Genomic DNA, 17,098 nt, shown 5'->3' with positions numbered 1-17,098 from the left:
GGCTGGGGCTGAGGCCGGGCACAGCTCGTTGCTGCTCGCTCAGCAGAGCCGCGGGCCCTCCGCGGGCACGAGGAGACGTTCACCCGCCCCACGCTGCAGAGACAGGGGTGACCCCCGGCCATCGCCTGCCGGGCGCACGGCCCAGCAGCGGCACGGGGCCCTTCGGCGCGCAGAAGCAGCACCGTGCACAGAAGGGCATGCCTCCGCCGGCAAAACCCTCTGATCAACCAACATGCCCACGCCGTCATAGTAAAACATTTATTTGTTCAGGTGATATAAGCTACCATGTTTACAGTTTGTGAACTCACCACTGGCGACATTTAACATGACTTGGGACTGCAGCTGCTGCCACCCGATTTTTCATCATAATTTTTAGTTTTATAAAAACCTGGGACACCCGAAAAAAAGGTATTTAGACTTAAGGTGGCAGATGGGAGATGGGCAATCTGTGAACGGGGGAAGAAAGTTTATCCGACGCAGCCAACCTCGACGGCCTCTTGGCTTTGGCTGCAGCTTCAAGTAAAGGTTTCGGCGGGGTGAGCGTGGTGCGACACATTAATCTTCGGTGAGTTGGAATCGTATTGTTTTCTGCCGAGTAAGAACATCAGTGGCAACATTTTCGGGGAGCGGAGGCGGGCAGGCGTCCTGGGGATCGGCCCCGGCTTCTGCGCAAAGAGACAAAACAGAGATAGTGAGGGGACGAGGAGCAGGATCCGTCCCTTCCCCGCAGCCGAAGCCGACCTGCCGCGGGGCAGGCAGTGCCGGGAGGTGCTCGGCGGGGCAGCCCGGGCACGGCACCGCACCGACAGCCCTGGGAGCTGCCCGCGCAGCCGCCCCGGGCAGGGAGCGGGCAGCAGAGCCTGCCTTCGGCCCCGGCACCCCGCCGGCTCGGGTGCCGCCAGCACCGCGGGGGCCAGGGCACGGCAGGCGGAGCGCGGCAGCTAACAGGAGAAAGGCTTGATGGCACCCGGCATCCCCAGCCTGGGGATGGCACCCGGCTTCGGCCCCAGCTGCAAGTGCTGGCACAGCAGTGCTTCTGCGAAAGGGAAAATCAAACTGACAAAAAAACCTCCCCAAAACCCAAAACGGAACCAGTAAAGCTCATATTGTTCCAGAATCAGAGAGTTTTCCAGTTTTGCTTCTGCCCTCACTGAGGCCAAGCCTTTTTCCACAGCAGGGTTTTCAACTCTTTGCACAGTTTCAGAAGTTTGCACAGAACTGAAAAGACCAGAACAGAGCACTGGATGGGCACCAGTCCGGCACCTCCATGAGGTTTGCAAGGGAAAAAGTCACTTTAGACAGAATGTGCAGATGTTTAATTGTCCTGCCCTGAGCTCCCACATCATTTGCACCACAGGGATCCATGGCGTAGCAGCCAGCCCACGGGGCAGCTATTTTTCACCAGGAGGAGCACTGCCTCGCCTGCAGTCCCACCGTGCCCGGCCTCTCTCCCTGCCACCCCGGCACAGCTTCACTTACCTTAGGGAATGCAAAGCTGCAGTTGCGGTATGTAAATACAAACTAGACACCATGTTTTAAATTCATCCTTGGTTTGCTGCGGGTTACAGCTCCCAGCTGCCCACAGACTCGCCGCGTGAAGCCGAGGCTCAGGTCTGCTGGTCCTGCGTGCTGCCCGCCGCCACCCTCCGAGTGCCTCCCGGGGGAACCCAGGGGGCCGGGGCCACAACCCTTACTGGTTTTCCTCATTTTCCTTTCCCAGTGGAAATTTCCCCTGCAGAAGAGATTGCACGGCTTGCACTCAAAACACGGTGGGCGCCTCTAGAGAAGCAATCTCGCACGTAAAACTGGCAGTCCGGGAGGAGAACCAGCTTGGCACCAAGCTAGGCACACCAACTCGGTCTCAACTTCCAGATTTACGACAGGAATGCTTTCTAAAGTGCAGTGCTTGAAACGACCTGAGGTGACACAGCTTGTTCCAGCACCACAGAAACAGGAGCTTATTCTGTTCATTTTCCTACAGAGCAAGTTTCCGACGTGGGGTCTCTCTGCAGCCAGCGATGTGCCACGTTTGCTTTTTTCCCTTTTTAGTTTCCTTCTTCCCAAGCTAATCTTCCTTCTTTCTACAGCAGCAACCTTTGTGCCTGGCTTTTGTGAATAAATCAATTATATTAAAAGTCTACAGTCAGCAAGACCAGTACGACTTGCCTTTTGTTGGTCTTGTATTACTGATGCCGGGGTGTCGGTGCTTTAGCCCGTACCACTTCAGCCCCACTAACCTGCGCACTTCTGTTTCGTGGACGTCTGTACTGTTGTGAAAGGAAGACCACAACCACATTCAAGCAGTAAAAGTCAGCACAGGGCACGTGTATTCTCATTTACAGAGTTGATTTAATCTGGCATTCAATGCCCAACGCGATGTACCTGCCCGCAGCCTGCACGGAAGGAAGGACAACGCTGCTGACCGCGCGGGGTGGGCTGGCGCCAGCCGGGCCCCTCGGTGGGTGCCCGATGCCCGAAGGGACGATACAGCTCTGAGGGGAACGGGGTGTAGCACTACAGAACGACTTGCAGAAGGAATCGGCACTTTGCCGCCTGGAAGCCCCGGCTGGGCAGAGGTGCTGTGGCGGGTTACTTACCCAGCACGGGCCCGATCCGGCAGCACAGGCTCTGGTCCAGACACCCCGACACACAGAAGGCACGCAGAAACACATTTGCAAAGGGAAAACATGGGATAGGTGTTTTCTGTAAGCAGGGCCCTGTTGACTTTGCCATGGTTTGCTTCTTTTAAACCTGAACTTTGACCAACATTAAGATTACTTACTAAGTTACCAGGGGAAAGGCGCTGTGTGATTTCGTGGCTGTTATTGCTGCTTTAAGAGAGCAAGAGTGCCGCGAGCAGCACCCTACAACAGGACAGTAAATGTTCTTGAGCTATTGCAACGCTGACAGATGCTGCCACGCTGCGAGCGGTACCTCCGAGACCCCAGTTCCTCTCAGGTAGCAGGAAGAGAAGCGGTGGTAAGTGACAGCAGCTGTGACCGTTACCTCTGCTGGTGGCGTCAGTTACTGGGGAAGAAACGCACCCCCCCTCCGTGCAGGGTGCCTGCTGTGGCTCTGCCTGCGGTTTCACAGCGGCACAGGAAGGGCTACGCTGCGCCTGCTCGAGGGCACAGGACTGCCGGCCGTCACGGCTCGGTCTCTCTCCACCAGCCCGGGATGCTCAATGCCAGGCGGCTGCCTGGCTCAGCGGCCGCACTCAGGTGCCTGAGGAGTTACTAGGAGACGCTTTGAGCAGTCCCGAAGCACTGACCAGCCGGGCTTTCATGGTCCCCGGGAGGCAGGGGCGTCCCTGCGCCGCTGGCAGCAAGCCTCGAGCCTCCAGCAGCTTCGCAGCCGGCGGGGACGAGCCAACCTCGCGGCGGCACCTCGGCCGGACCCCCTCGGGCAGGCAGCGCGCCCCGGCAGCAGCCACCCGCGGCGGTGCAGGCGGCGGGGGCTGCCGGGCCCGGCCCAGCCAGAGCGGTGTGTGCCGGCGGCCGTGCCCCTCTCCCGGGCGCGGGGCACAGGGCCATCACTTTCTCGTTCACTCTTCGTTATTGCAGGGCTGCCCGGTGCGTGGGGAGGGCTGTCAAACACACGGGAACACGCTGGCAGAAATAAAGCCACATCGGCACCCAGAGCGGAGCACTACCATGTATTCACCGTAAAGAACATGCCCAGAACACAAGCGGAAAGGCAGCACAGAAAACAACTAACACAAGAAACGTTTCACCCAACAAAGCCCTACTTCTGCATCCAAATATTGCTTGTACCAGCCCTCTTTAACACAACACGTACGCTCTGAGAAAAGGATTAGGAAAAGATGTAGGAGGAAGCATGTGCCAGCAACTTTAATAAGAGCAAACAAATTTCTGAAGTAGTTTCTCCTCCTCCCGTGCTTGTGAAAAAAGACACCATCTCACGGCTAAAACCTCGGTTAATCTATTTTCGAGAAGCATCACGAGGAGCAGACCCGCCGGCGGGGCGATGCCCCGAGGGGCAGGTTTGCACCTGATGGTTCACGTCTCCGCAAACTCCCGCCCGCAGCCCGGGGTGAAGCCCGGGCCGCCGCGCCAGGCCAGCCGCAGACACATCGCACCCCTCGTTCCCCCGACACCCCCAGGACCGCCCTAGTGTCAGCTCCCACCACCCACAACGGGGAACACTCTGCCTGGGTTTATCGAACTCACGTTCTCCTTTCTGAAGCGTTAGAAAACGTTGCAGTACTGCACTCTGAACAAAGACTACCAATGTTATTCTGATCAAGGCGTATCGCAGCACTTTGCACCTCAAACAGTTGGCAACCTCTGGTTTTGCAGAACAGAAAGGACAGAGAATTTCCTCCTTCGTAAGGCTTTGAATCAAGCCTGAATGAAGTGAACTGTCCTGCTGCAGTTACTCCAGTGGAAATGGCAGATTTCATGCCCAGCGCATTCCCAAGGGACGCGCCTCTCTGCCGAAGAGAGAAAGCTGCACGAGATGAGCCCTCAGCTACCCAGGTCTAACGGTTCCTACACTATTAGCAGAGAATTAAATCAAACACAGGGACATATGGTCCTTCTAAGCTTATACAGATGCACTGTGGACAGAATACTCAGCTTCAGTGTTTAGAAAATGATTCCTTTGAGTAAAAGATTAAAGATATAAAAATGAGACTCCCTAAATCCCAAAAAGCTATTAATATTTTAGCACTTTCACAAAACATTAGACACATTTACGTCCAATTTTAGACAACATATAAAACATTTTCATTTGATGTTTTTAAAATGCACGATTAAAACAAATACCTCAGCAGAAAACCTTTAAAGCTCTCTCCGTACCCAAGTGCGAAGTGAAGGTGCTGTCTGCAGAGAGCAGCTCCTCGCGGGGGCACGGCAGCACTCGTTTTTCCCATACTTGACAATGCCTTCATTGTCAGACTACCAGAACTTGGACAAATATATCACTGCCTCTGACGGTGCACTATTTTAATAGCTAGTTTCTGTGCACACAGCCCCTCGAGAAGAACGTGAGATTTCCAGAGAAATCTAAGGAGAGATTTTTTTTTTTTTTAACTTTTCCAGTAAGAAGCGGGTATTCTAATTTTGAGGCTTTGTTTCCTTTTTGGTCTCCGCATTTCCCAAGGGAAGAAAAAGGGCTTTCTAAAAAAGAAACAGCTGCTTCTTTTTATGTCCTTCACACCACCCCCAGCCAGACTCTGTTTCTCCACGACAGGCAGTAAAACCGCCGAGAGCAACCCACGACGGCTGAGAGCAACGGGGGTCACCCTGCGCGCGTCAGCCCCGAGCTGCGGGGCCTCGGAGGCAGAGACCGGGGGCTGCCGGGAGACGTTCCCTGCCACGACCGCTCTCGGGCCGGCTTGCTGCCCTGGTTAGTGCCAGGGGGCCTTCAGGCACCTGCCTGGGTTACACCGCCCCCAAGAACACGCACACAGGGTGTAAAATTTAACTGTTCTCTCTTTAATGGCCGCAAAGCCCATACGAACCCTTTTCTTTGGCATCTGAGAATGCATTCATGTTGCAGAGTTAAAGCTGTTTCTGATTTAAACATGATGACCATATGCGTTTAATTAATATTAATTGTGGTCTTTTCTTTAGAACGAGCAGAGCAGCAGAAGCACGCCTGCCATCCTCACAACGTGGGGTTTTCAAGAGCTATCACCTATTGCCATATGTTTACGTCCTTACATAGTGGCCTGAAATTATTCTACCGCACACGCACCACAAACAGCAGGTGAGAGATGAGACCACCTTCCCGTCCCTTCATTGTGCACAGGGATTACAGAGAACTGAAACAAACCGTAGCCTTTACAGGAAATACGCCCCAAACAGCCTAGGGAAGGAGGAGATGACCATCATCACCCCGATCAATCACCACCGCGCTGCTGAACAGCTACGTACCCGTCTGCTGCAGCCCTGCCCCGCAGCGCGGGTCGACCTGCCGGCCCCGCTCGCTGCCCCCGCTCGGCTCTCTCCCCCGCCGCCCAAGGCGCCAGCACGCTGCCTGGGGCTCGACCCAGCCACGTTTCCCTGCCCCAGGGGAGGTCTGCAGGACCGCAGCGATGCCTGCCGCTGCGGCTGGGACGCGGGGCTGCTCCCACGCTTCCCGCAGGCTCCCCTCGCCCACGTTCCACACCTCCGAGCACCTGCGCTGACGGGAAGGGGACAGCCCCCCACTGACTGCTGGGCGGGGGCCAGCTCTGAGAACGGAGCAGCACCCCCAGCCTTGCGTGTGTTGGGAGCAACGGGCAGACGCCTGCCCTGACCACGGGTGCTGAACGGCAACGCTTTCTTCCAGCGTCGGCACTAGGCAAAGCCATTGCCGCGGGACGGGGGTGCGCGGGGACCGCGGGCCGGGCACCCTCTCGGGGAGACCCGGCAGCGGAGCCCGGCTGCTGCACCGGCGCCCAGCCCCGGCGAGCTGGACCCTGTCGGGAGGAGAGGGACCCCTCGCCCGGCACCCTCCTCCTCCTCCTCCTCCTTCTCGTCCTGGCCCTCGCAGTGGGGCCCGCTGAGCGGCGCCCGCGGGCCCCGGGCACGGCTCCTGGGTGGGCAGTTACCGCGAGGCTGGCTGGTGTACGGAGTGAATATTTTATTTTACACAACATAACAACACAGCGTTGTTGTTTCTGTACAGCATCTGCCTAAAAACAAAGGCAACACCATTGTCACGGAAAAGAAATATACAGTCTGACCGCTTTAAAAAATATCATTTTACTGATTGATCCAGAAGTGGTTATTTGTTAGCTTGGAGGAAATTTCATTTCCTTTATAAAAGGCTTTTTCTGTGAAAACTCTCTCTTTTGTTTTCTGCTACTGCAGAACCAGGAAGCCAGTCCTAGAGTAGGGAAGGCACTGGTGCTGTTTCATGCTTTTTTTCACCCCTTAACCTTTTTTTTCCTTTTTTTTTTTTAATCTCTGAATGTTGCCTTCGGTTTTGATACTAAATAAAATCAAATGAAAACTAAATAAAACCCTGTGTGCACTGGGTGGCTTATACAGAACCCCGCATGAACAAGCCATTAATCAGCGAGACAACAGTGGACTTCCAAATCCAATTCCCCGGGAGAGGGAGTTTCACACAACGTTTGGCGTTTTGTTTCTCATTAAAATGAAAATTAAAATTAAAAAAAAAGAAAAAAAAAGCAGATCACACAGTGCTTTCCAATATCCACTCAGAACTGGAGAAAGTTGCTTTTCCACTATCCACATCAGAGCTGTCTGACTGGACTAGCATCCCGTTCATGGACATGCTCCTTTTGGACCGCAATCCACCTGCGCCCCGGGCGCTGCCGGGGCAGCGGGACTCCATCAGCTCGCCGCCCAGGGAGAGCCTGCGCTTGGCTCGGGATGCGTCAGCTGGCAAAGTGAGGAACTTACTTGGCTTCGATTGTGCTCTTTTGTACGTGGGGGCCCCTGTGACAGAGTCGGGGGGACGGCTAGCTAACTGCAGGGCAGTGGAGTTATTTCTGTTAGTGTTTTGGGACTCGATACTGCTGACAGCTTCACTCTGCGGCTCGCTGCTTGGCTTTGGCCCCGGCTTTCGCTTCGGCTTCTGGGAGACAGAAGTGCTGGAAGTCCAGGCGGGAGGCAAAGCGGAGGTAGTGGTGGCCGAGTCCTGGCTGGAGCCGGTCTCCAGCGACTGCATCACGCCGTCGCTGGCAGCCTTGCAGCACTGGATGCCCTCTTCGTGCCCGACAGCCTGCTTGGACATCGACTGCGACAGCACCCCGCTGCAGCCCTGGATCTGAGCCCCGTTCGTCTGCGAGTACACGTTGCTGACCTTGGTGGCCTTCTGCTGCCCGTTGTTGTTACACACCTTGTAGCGGATCATGAGGATGATGATGAACACGAGCACGGAGGCCACGATGATCCCACCAATGATGATAATCATGGTCCCACCCAGGAACTGGGACTGCATGAAGTGGCAGCGCACGTAATCCTGCTCGGTGGTGAACTGCGTGCAGCCCACCACCCTGGTGGCGGTGAGCGAGGTGATCCCGTCGTCGTAGATGGCCAGGACGCACAGGTCGTACACGGTCCCAGCGGCCAGGTTGTTGACCAGGAAGGTTTTGCTTGTGGGAGGTATCATTCTGGGGGAGAAGGAAATCAGCGTGAATGAACCCGGCAGACCCGCAGGCACCTCCCCGCCGTGTGCTGCAGCCCCCGGCCGTGGTGACCACCACCAGGGCTCGGCTCCTCTGCTCCTGCCGCTGCCCCTGCAGGGCTGCTCGCCATCCTGCAGCAGCTGCTGCCCTGCGTTTGGTGCGGCAGCAGTCGCCACCAAGCCCCCCGGCACGGCTCGGCACGGCAGAGCCCCCCATGAGAGTGCCCACGTCAAAAACGTAAAAGAAATTACCAAGCAAAGGCAGTTTTGAACGGTGCGACTGTTACAGCCGGCAGCACAGCGCCTCTCTGCACGCCGCCAGCACGGACACCGCCAGAAAGCGCTACGAGGAATGCGTTTATGGACACCTTTCGCCCTGTGTTTTCATAAAGCTGGGCACGTTAAGATCCATTTAACTCATCTAACTTTACAACCTTTCTGCCAATCAGATTAGTTCAGAGGATTAGAGGTCCATTTGGATTATCTAAAAATAACACCATTCAAGGTAATTTCCCTATTTGCAAGCAGAAAATTGCACGAGTCTTTCCCGAGACTCCCGCCATCTGTTGCCACAGGCAGGGCTCCGCTCGGCCAGCGCAGCGCGGGAACCCGCCGCTCCGGCGGAGGGGCTGCCCGGAGCCGGGGGCAGCACGTCAGCGCCGAGCAGCCTGGCAGGGCCCCGCACAGGCGGGCTGGGGCTGCCTTACCTGTAAACAAGGGAGTCATCGTAAGTACCGTTGTACTGGATTTGGAACATACGTATCCCAGGTATATTCCTCTGAAAATTGAATTTCAGCAGAGCGGTAGAGGATGTTGCTTCCGCAACGACCACCTTCTTATCTTGGCTGACTTTAGTTTCCCCGTTGCTACTGCTCGCGTTGGAGCCCGACTTGGTGGAAGTGGAGATATCTGAGGAGCCGGGGTCGGGCTCGTGGATGTGGTTCGTGCTGTTCAGCAAGTGGGGGAGTTTGATTATGTGCAGGTCCACCGTCTGCGTGGCCTCCCCCGCCGGATTGGAAGCAATGCAGGTGAAGGAGCCCGTATCCTTCACCGTCGTTATAAGGATGTCGAGCGTCCCGTTGTCGTACACCACGGACCTCGTTGCGTTTGAAATCAGCTTGCCCTCGGGTGAAATCCAATGAATTGCTGGTTCGGGGTCCCCCCGGGCCTTACACCGCAGCGCTGCCCGCTGGCCCTCCAGCACCCGCAGCTCGTGGGTGTGCCGGGTGATGAGAGGAGGCTCGCACAGGAACTCCTCCTCGGGGATCGACCAGAAGTACCGGCCGGACAAGAGCGTGGGAGAAGCACAGGTCTCCAGGTCGTCTTCCCTCGAAAGACGCCTCAGCCACAAAAGCTCACAGTTGCAATGCAAAGGGTTCCCACCAAAGCTCAACGCAAAAGTCGAGGGGCTGATAATTCCTGAGGTTGCTAGTACCTGAGCTCGCTGGAAGAGAGGATCAGGCGGTAGCTTCTGCAGTTTGTTAGACGTGACGTCCAACCTGGTCATCTTGTGGAGGTGGGAGAAGGTCCCTTTAGGAATATGGTCAATCATGTTGTGGTCTAGACTGAGAGTGTGCAAACTAATCATCTTCTCCACTGCATCCCAGGGGATGGTTTCCAGATTGTTGTAAGACAAATCCAATTCCTCAAGAGCTAAAACATCATCGAAAGCTGTGGAAGAAATTAAAGTCAGCTGGTTGTTGTTAAGTATCAAGTGGTGAAGATTGGAGAGTCCACTGAACATGTCATTGGTGATCTTAGTCAATCGGTTGCTGTTCAAATGCAAAGCCCGCAAATTGCGCAAGTCAGCAAATGCGTGAGGTGTAATAAAACTGATTGTATTCCTGGACAGCGTCAGGTCCACCAGGCTGGTCATATTGGCAAAGTCTTTCCTTTTAATGTTTGTAACAAAGTTGTCTGCCAGCCGTAACTCCACGGTCCTCCTGTCAATGTTGGGAGGAACAAATAAGAGCCCTTTCTTGGCACAAAGGGTGGCAAGGTTCGGAGACAAAATTTGACAGACACAGCGCTTTGGGCAGATCTGAGCTCTCACCGCTATGCCAATGAACAGCAGAAACAAAAGCAGTTTTTCCATTGTAGATCAGGTTCAAGAGCCTGTAAGGGAGAGCAAACTTCTGTTAGTCTCTGCAAGATAAGCAAATCGCATAGTAAAAAAGCAAAGACAAACCGTCTGTGGTTAAATCATGAAATATGAGGTTCATATAACGGTGTGTCATCCTTATCCTGTTACCTGATGTCTTTATCATTCTCCGTATCCTGACATAAGAGCTTCTATACTACGTTCCAGAAGAACAATTGTGATATATATATATGTTTGCACACACACATACATAAACACAGCCAGCCAGACACTTATACACAAATGACAAAGCAGTTTGGAAGCAGCTGGTAGCACCGCACATGGCGTCAGCAGTGCCTTTCGGGCCCCTCCTGCTAGAGCTCATCCCTGCTGGGGAACGCACCTCCGCGCCCGGCACTCAGCTTTCAGAGAGATGCTCCTGACCTCACGGTCTGGAGTTACTTTGCCATAATGCCATTTAGGTATTGAAAATGAGGGATGTTTCATGTGTGCTTTAATTGCTAAGCTAAAACTCTCTCCGGCCTCTAAATCATGGCAATTCAATGGGTTTATAGCCATCTCCACCGAACATTTAAGCTCTTAATGCTATTTTCAGAATAAACTCAGAAGGAGCTAATTTTATGTCATTCAAAACCCAAAAATGCAAATAAAACAAACAAAAAAACCCTAAGAAAAGCCCCCATAACAACAGGGATCTAAATAAAAAAGGAACATGGGCTAATTTTAGATCATCGCTGTTTTCCCGGCTGCCACAACCAGCAGCGCTGCACTCTTCTCCCAGAAAGCCTGACAGTTCAATTAGCCTTATCTGTTACATTGCCAGATCCAGGATCCTCACAGAGTATGGAAACAAGGAAGATAACAACAGTGCCCACACCAGCTAAATGAAATCATCTATCAGTGACCCCGCCAAAAGCTCCGTGAGAGCTGCGGCGCTGGTCTCTGCGCAGCTCTGCGTCAGCGTCGGCCCCACGGCGCGGGCGGGCGGCTGGGAAGGCGGACGCTCCTCCACGGAGCAGGCGGGCGGGAGGGAGCAGAGTCCTGCCTGTCTGAGAGGGAACTCGTGCAGTCGTAAGCAACGGACCTCAGCGGGACAGTTGGAAATGAAGCACTCGGCCCCCTTCGGGACTGATAAAATTATACGTGTCCAGATCGGATTATTCAGACGCATCACCATGTTTGTTAGACGTGACGTCCAACCTGGTCAAACCAGAAATGTACTAATGAAGCTCACCTAAAATAAAATAAAGGTTCACAGCTAGCCATAAGCAGGAGTCTTGAATTGTCATGGATATTTAAAGATATTTAACATCAGTACAATAATTACTGATCCTGTTGTCCAGTCCATCCACAATCCATCCCCAGTGCCATGCAAACTAAGAGGAGCCAACAAGTTGCAAAAAGGATGAGTGAAAATACCAGCCTCTAAACCCTGCTCTTCACCACTATTAATTTATTTTTCTTCCTGATACTGGGAGCTGTAGGTTTTCATGACTACTGATTCCAACTCTTAAGCCTCCATTGGAAAAAAAGAAGAAGAGGTCTTCAACTGAGTATGGCCTGTCACTGCTGTAGTGCTGGGAACCGTTACCGTAACCATTACCATTACTGCTACCATTAACTGTGGCAGAAAGCAAACTTCACGGGCAGCATTCAAATACGTTTTGTGGATTCATTGGGTCCGGCCCTTGCCAGCACTGCAGGTCAGGGTGGTCCTGCAGGTGAAACGGACTTGGAGAACGGTGATGCCGAGCAGCGGAGGAGGAAGCACGGCAGAACAAACCACGTACTCCAACCCCCAAACCCCACTGGTGACACCCAGCTGGCCACCTCCCGATGCGGCGGCCGCAGTCATGGCCATGGGCTGTCACCCACCCTTTCCAGGCGGGACTTTCCTCTTTACCTACATCTGGCACCTACCAGATTCAAATGGACTCAGTGGCTCGGGGCATCCGCAGCACAACTGCCAGCGTCCCCAGCCAGTCTTGGCTGGGGACACCACACTCATTTAGATTTGCTAACTTAATACTGCTAATTTAGATTTGTAGCTGTGATTAAAGTAATGGCTTGGATTCAGCCAAGTTCATTTGAAGAGCTATACAAGATTAAAACCAAACCAGCAAGGTGCATTTAGAAGTTTGGAAATACTGTTACAAGATGAAACAGCAACATAAGGAGACGCAAACTTAAACCATAGCTGGAACGACAAGGTCATGACAGGGTTACCCACCAGTGGACGTGGGATTTTTTGGATTTTAGCAGAGCTTTTGATACTGTCTCTGACAGCACCCTCTAGACAAAATGCCCAGCACACCCTGAGAGCTGGACACAATGTGACGGGCAAACGCAAGGCTGAAGGGCGAGGCTGAAGGGCCAGGCTCAAGGGCTTGCAGCAAACGGGGCAACACCGGGCTGGCGGCCAGTGCCTGCCCACAGGGCTCAGGTTTAGGGCCGGTCCTCTCCAGTGTTTCCATCAGTGCCCCGGACAGGGAGGTGGGTGCGCACCACGTACGCCTGCCAATGACACTGAATTAGGAGGAGGCGCCGAGTCCCTCAAGGGCACAGGGGGCTTATGGAGAGGTCTTGGTGGATCAGAGCGCTGGGCAGTCACCAGCCCTGCCGACTCTAACGAGGACAAATGCGGATTCAGTGCTTGGGACCTGATCCATCTGTCCGTCCTCTCCCAGCACCCCAGCCCTCCACGCCCCGCGCAGGGCCAGCTCTGGGCTGGGCAGGCAGCTGCCCGCGACCGAAGGCGGCAGGAGGGAGAAGGAGGCTGTCCCCCCAGGGAGCTGCCGGGCGTCGCAGCTGCAGCCGAGACTGGAGCACCCCTGGCACTTCGAGCCGGGGGGAGTGGGGGTGCCCTCATACAAATGGCAGGCCCCTGGCTAGCTTCTCCTCGCCGGGCCGCCCCGCTCCAGCCCCGCAGACACACACCGCGGCACCAAGCAGCCCTCCGCAGAATGAGGGTCTCGGCCGTGGGCTGTCCCGGCACAGCGCTGGCGAAGAGCCCCGGCAGAGCGCTGGCGAAGCGCAGGCCAGGCCCGGGAGGCCCGTCACCCCCGTACAGCCGGGCGGGCACAGGCACAGGCTGAGGATGGCGGATCGCAGCCTGCGAACACGGCCCACGGCCACGGCTCCCAGAGGAGGGAAATTGGACCACGGACGAGCACCGCGGGTCGCTTCCTATTTTTCAGGGCTGCAGTGACTGCACCTCCGGGAGGGAGCAGCTCTGCCAGCCCCGTGGCACTTGCCGGCAGGACGGCTCCAGGGGGTCGGTTCAATAACCGCGGCGCTCCCGGCGAGGCGCGCAGGGGTGGCTGAGGGCTCCCGGGACATCAGCCATTGCTCTGGGGCAGCCGGGCTCCAAGCCCCCGCTGCCAAGAGCAGCCCCCTGAGAAGGCGGCCCCCACCCTCTGCCCGGAGCAGGCGCTCCCGCAGCCTGCGCTCAGCCCCAGCGGGGGCCGGCCGGGCCGGGCCTGGCCCCCAGGGGCAGGGCACACCACGGCGGCGCACGCCTGCGAGCGGCTCCCGGCACCAGCCTGACCCAGGGAGGGAGGGCCGGCGGGCCCACCCCGGCCGTGCAGCTCCCCCCAGCTCCAGGCCTGCCCGCGGGGCTGCACGCCCCAGGGACGGGGCTGGGCCAGCACCAGCACGACTGTTTTAAAATCCCGTCAAGTCCATCGGCTCTCCCACACTGCGGCTCGGGAAACTGTTGGGGGCAGGTGCTGGGGGAGAAACAAGGAGGGCAGAGAAGAGCAGGCATGCTGCTTCTCCTGGACCGTGTCCGAGCCCTGCACGGGATCCTGTCTCCACACTGAGCTGTCTTAACGAAAGCCAGAGGTGGCCATGGGCTGCCACTGCTGCCCAGCGTCCAGCTGTTCCTGGTGAATAGTTCCTTATCCACCCTCATCAGGTTTTTTTAGTGTCACATAAGCTGTAATAGAAATGTGAGCAAAGCTTAAAAAAAGTCGTGTGTTTGCACAAATGCGCACAAGTGCTCTAAGATCTGTGTGCCATGCAAAGATCTACTGACATTTGCAGCTGAAGAACAGTACTTCAGCTGCAAGTACTTCAGTACTTCAGCACTTCAACTGAAGATACTTCAATTGACAGAAACAGCAAAACCGCACTTGCAACTGAATGACCAGGCTGGTGCCCCAGCCTGCATGGGACAGGGCCAGCCCGTCCTCCCCAGGCTGGACGTCACCCCCTCGCCACAGGGGCCGCAAAAATGTTTCACCACCTCGCTGAAAGAATGCAGAGTATTTCCTCACGGAGGTGCTCGGCATAGCACGCTGTCTCATGGCTATGGCCCACAACTGAGATATTCCGGAAGACGGCAGGAACCGCAGGATCTGGTGGCTTAGAAGAGCAGCCGCCGTAAGAAGACATGTCCCTTGAAAGTCAGCCAGGCCGTACATCGCCTCCTTTCCCAGCACACCCCGTCCCACACACAGATAACTCACAGCGACAGCAGCACTGACACAGCTTACAGCTCGTTGCAGAAAACACCTTTTTGACTAAGCCAAGCATTATCTGATCCTCATTACTTGCTTAAAAAATAAAAAAAGAAGAAAAAGAAAGCGCATTACTACCATAAAACAAATAGAGAAATGCTAGTTTCCTAGGAAGGTGCTCATTGCTTTCATTTACTACTTGGTGTCTGCAAAAACATAGGGATAGCCAAGCTCCTCATGTGACATTTGTGATTCATGCAAAAAAAGGCTCTCAAATAGGAATTTTTAAATCAATTTTGCTGCTACATTTGATAATTTGAGTTATTCAGTCTGTCTGTAAAAACTAACTACAAATTACAGGGGGCTGCACAGCTCACTACCATACAGATGCGAAAACTGTGTCTCCCAAGTGCAAACAACCCCGTCACCCCCCGGTGCCTTCGGGGCTGGGGCAGACCTGCCTGCTGCTCTCCTGTCGACCCGAAATGACTGAACTAAGGCGTTGTCCCCAGATTGCTGTTTCTGTTTCAGAGCAGAGGAAGTCCTTCCCCTCACGCACTTTTCCCAGATACAGAGCAGGTCCGACAGTGGTTCGGCAGAGCCTGGGCTTGTGGGGACAGGGACCCATCCTCCCTGTCACCCCCTTCCCACCTCTGCCCTGGCAGCTCTCAGGTGGGGCGTGCCGATGCGATGGGCAACAGTTCAGCATTTCTTCCCCTGCTGGGTGTTTCTCACGTGGCTTCTGGTTCCATCTCAGCTCTGCGGACTTCGAGCTCCTGCTGCCCCAGTCCCGGAGGCTGTAAAACAGCCGTCCCAGCACGGAGGAAGTACCCTGCGCTCGGCTGGGACGAAGCCCGTGCCCAGGCAGGATGCAGGGAGAGCTGGCGCAGGCCCTCCAGCCCCCCAGTGCCGCACACTGCACAGCAGGACCCGCCAGAGGGGGATGGCTCGCTGGCACCAAGCTAGGCACTGGCACCCCTCTCCCACCCCTTCCAAGAGAATCCACGCCACCGCAGCCAGGAGCCACCTCTCCTCCGAGGATGGCAGACTCCAGCAGCCCCCAGCACTCCCCCGGGCACGCGCGGACCCGGCCGTCCAGGATTTCCCGAGGAGGCAGACCCGAATCAGAAACCTCTGCAGGGTTTTGCCAGGCACGGTCCGGCGCAGAGGCACGGCCGGGGTGACCCCAGCCCATACCGGGCACTGCCACACCAAAGCCTCCCGCCCGGCACAGCCGGGGCACGGTGCCTCAAAGGGCCCCTATCGGCAGCAGGCTATGAAAATAAATGACCACCCACCGGTTCTAGCAACAAATTGAGGTCATGTAAAGAGCTAATGAATTTGAAATTTCTGCCTGGAATTGATCCAAGGGACATGGGAATGAAATGTCATGTACGCCAGGCTGATTGCTTCTTTTTCCCGATGTGCAGCTTGCTGGGCTTTTTTTGCCCCCATCTTCTTTGGGAGCAATAGGTTTTACGATACTTGGTGCAGCATCTGCTGACGTGTCCAGTGCTACGATGGGTCATCTGCATATTGTGAATTGCATAACACACGGAAGCGGCGGGATCCAGCAGACAGTAATTAATTAGCAAACAATTTCCACTGCATCCTATTCTGTTCAGACAGTAGATGCTACAGAAAGTCAGCGTGCCAGGGAAACCCAATGCAGCACACCGGTAGCTATTCAGAGCCAGCTGCTAATACGGTGCCTGGCTCAGACATAATCTGTCATCACTAAGGTCATGACAGAAGCTATTGACTGCCTTTCCTACCCCTCCAGGCCTCAGCAGAAGTTGTGATTTTCAAGGTCTTTGCAAATGCAATTTTGTGGTGGGAAAAAAAAAGTCTAGAAGTTAATGATATTCACCTGCTAGGGATGAAGGATGGGGAAACAGCTGGCAGCAGTCACCAAAGGCATCCTGCAGCCATGCTAAAAATGGGTGCATATAAATGAAGATGCTGTGATATATGGCATACAAGCTGCTAAAACTACTTAAGCAGACAACAAGGAGCTTCAATTTCACAAAGGTCAATGATTTGTAAACGCTCCTGAGTGTTTTGCTGAATCAGAAAAAAAGCACCTAAGAAAACAGAAACACTCAGATCACAGAACCTCACCAAGAGGTTTCCCTGGGGGTCTGCTGGCCGCCCAGCCGCTGCACGGGCCAGGACCACGGGCCAGGACCACGGTCTCTCATCCCAGAGGAGTGCACAAAGTTCCCCACGCAAAGCCCTCTCACGCCGGTGAGGAGCAACATCTCCCGATACGGGCAGCAAGAAGCCCTCAGCTGCAAGGCAGCTCCTTCTGATACCCAGCCTGCCTATTTGCTTTGCGGGGCGGACGTGCTGTTTTGCTTCTTTGACGCTTGTAATACTTGCTGTGGGCCTGAACAGGTTAATCACCACGGGGAGGCACGCTAGGGAGGAA

The 17,098-nt window shown here is 55.1% G+C and overlaps 1 protein-coding gene across 2 annotated transcripts; it reads right to left on the bottom strand.

The window, feature by feature from the left end:
- Positions 1-286: 286 nt before the first annotated feature.
- LRFN5 (leucine rich repeat and fibronectin type III domain containing 5) lies at positions 287-15,376 on the bottom strand. 2 transcript variants are annotated; one of them, XM_075152453.1, is made up of 4 exons: positions 15,355-15,376; positions 8,814-10,206; positions 7,380-8,092; positions 287-665 (listed from the first exon to the last, which is right to left on the bottom strand). In XM_075152453.1, exons 1-4 carry the CDS (start codon positions 15,374-15,376, stop codon positions 556-558), a joined length of 2,238 nt encoding a protein of 745 aa, XP_075008554.1. In that variant the 3' UTR covers positions 287-555. The 2 variants fall into 2 exon arrangements, with proteins under 2 accessions (XP_075008554.1, XP_075008553.1); XM_075152452.1 differs by lacking the exon at positions 287-665 and having other exon boundaries at positions 6,511-8,092.
- Between the last annotated feature and the right edge of the window lie 1,722 nt (positions 15,377-17,098).

Source organism: Calonectris borealis, chromosome 5 (genome assembly GCF_964195595.1).
Source record: "Calonectris borealis chromosome 5, bCalBor7.hap1.2, whole genome shotgun sequence".
NCBI lineage: Eukaryota > Metazoa > Chordata > Aves > Procellariiformes > Procellariidae > Calonectris > Calonectris borealis.
Note: the sequence above shows the minus strand (reverse complement) of the source record. Positions and strands in the feature narration are given on the sequence as shown.

Excerpts from the sequence above, each read along its gene's own strand:
- LRFN5 (XM_075152452.1), bottom strand. The coding sequence starts at position 15,376 with ATGCTGAACTGTTGCCCATCGC. Across the intron at positions 10,207-15,354 it reads GCTGAACTGTTGCCCATCGC|CTACAATGGAAAAACTGCTT; the intron begins ATCGGCACGCCC and ends CTTGAACCTGAT. Across the intron at positions 8,093-8,813 it reads GATGACTCCCTTGTTTACAG|AATGATACCTCCCACAAGCA; the intron begins GTAAGGCAGCCC and ends CTTCTCCCCCAG.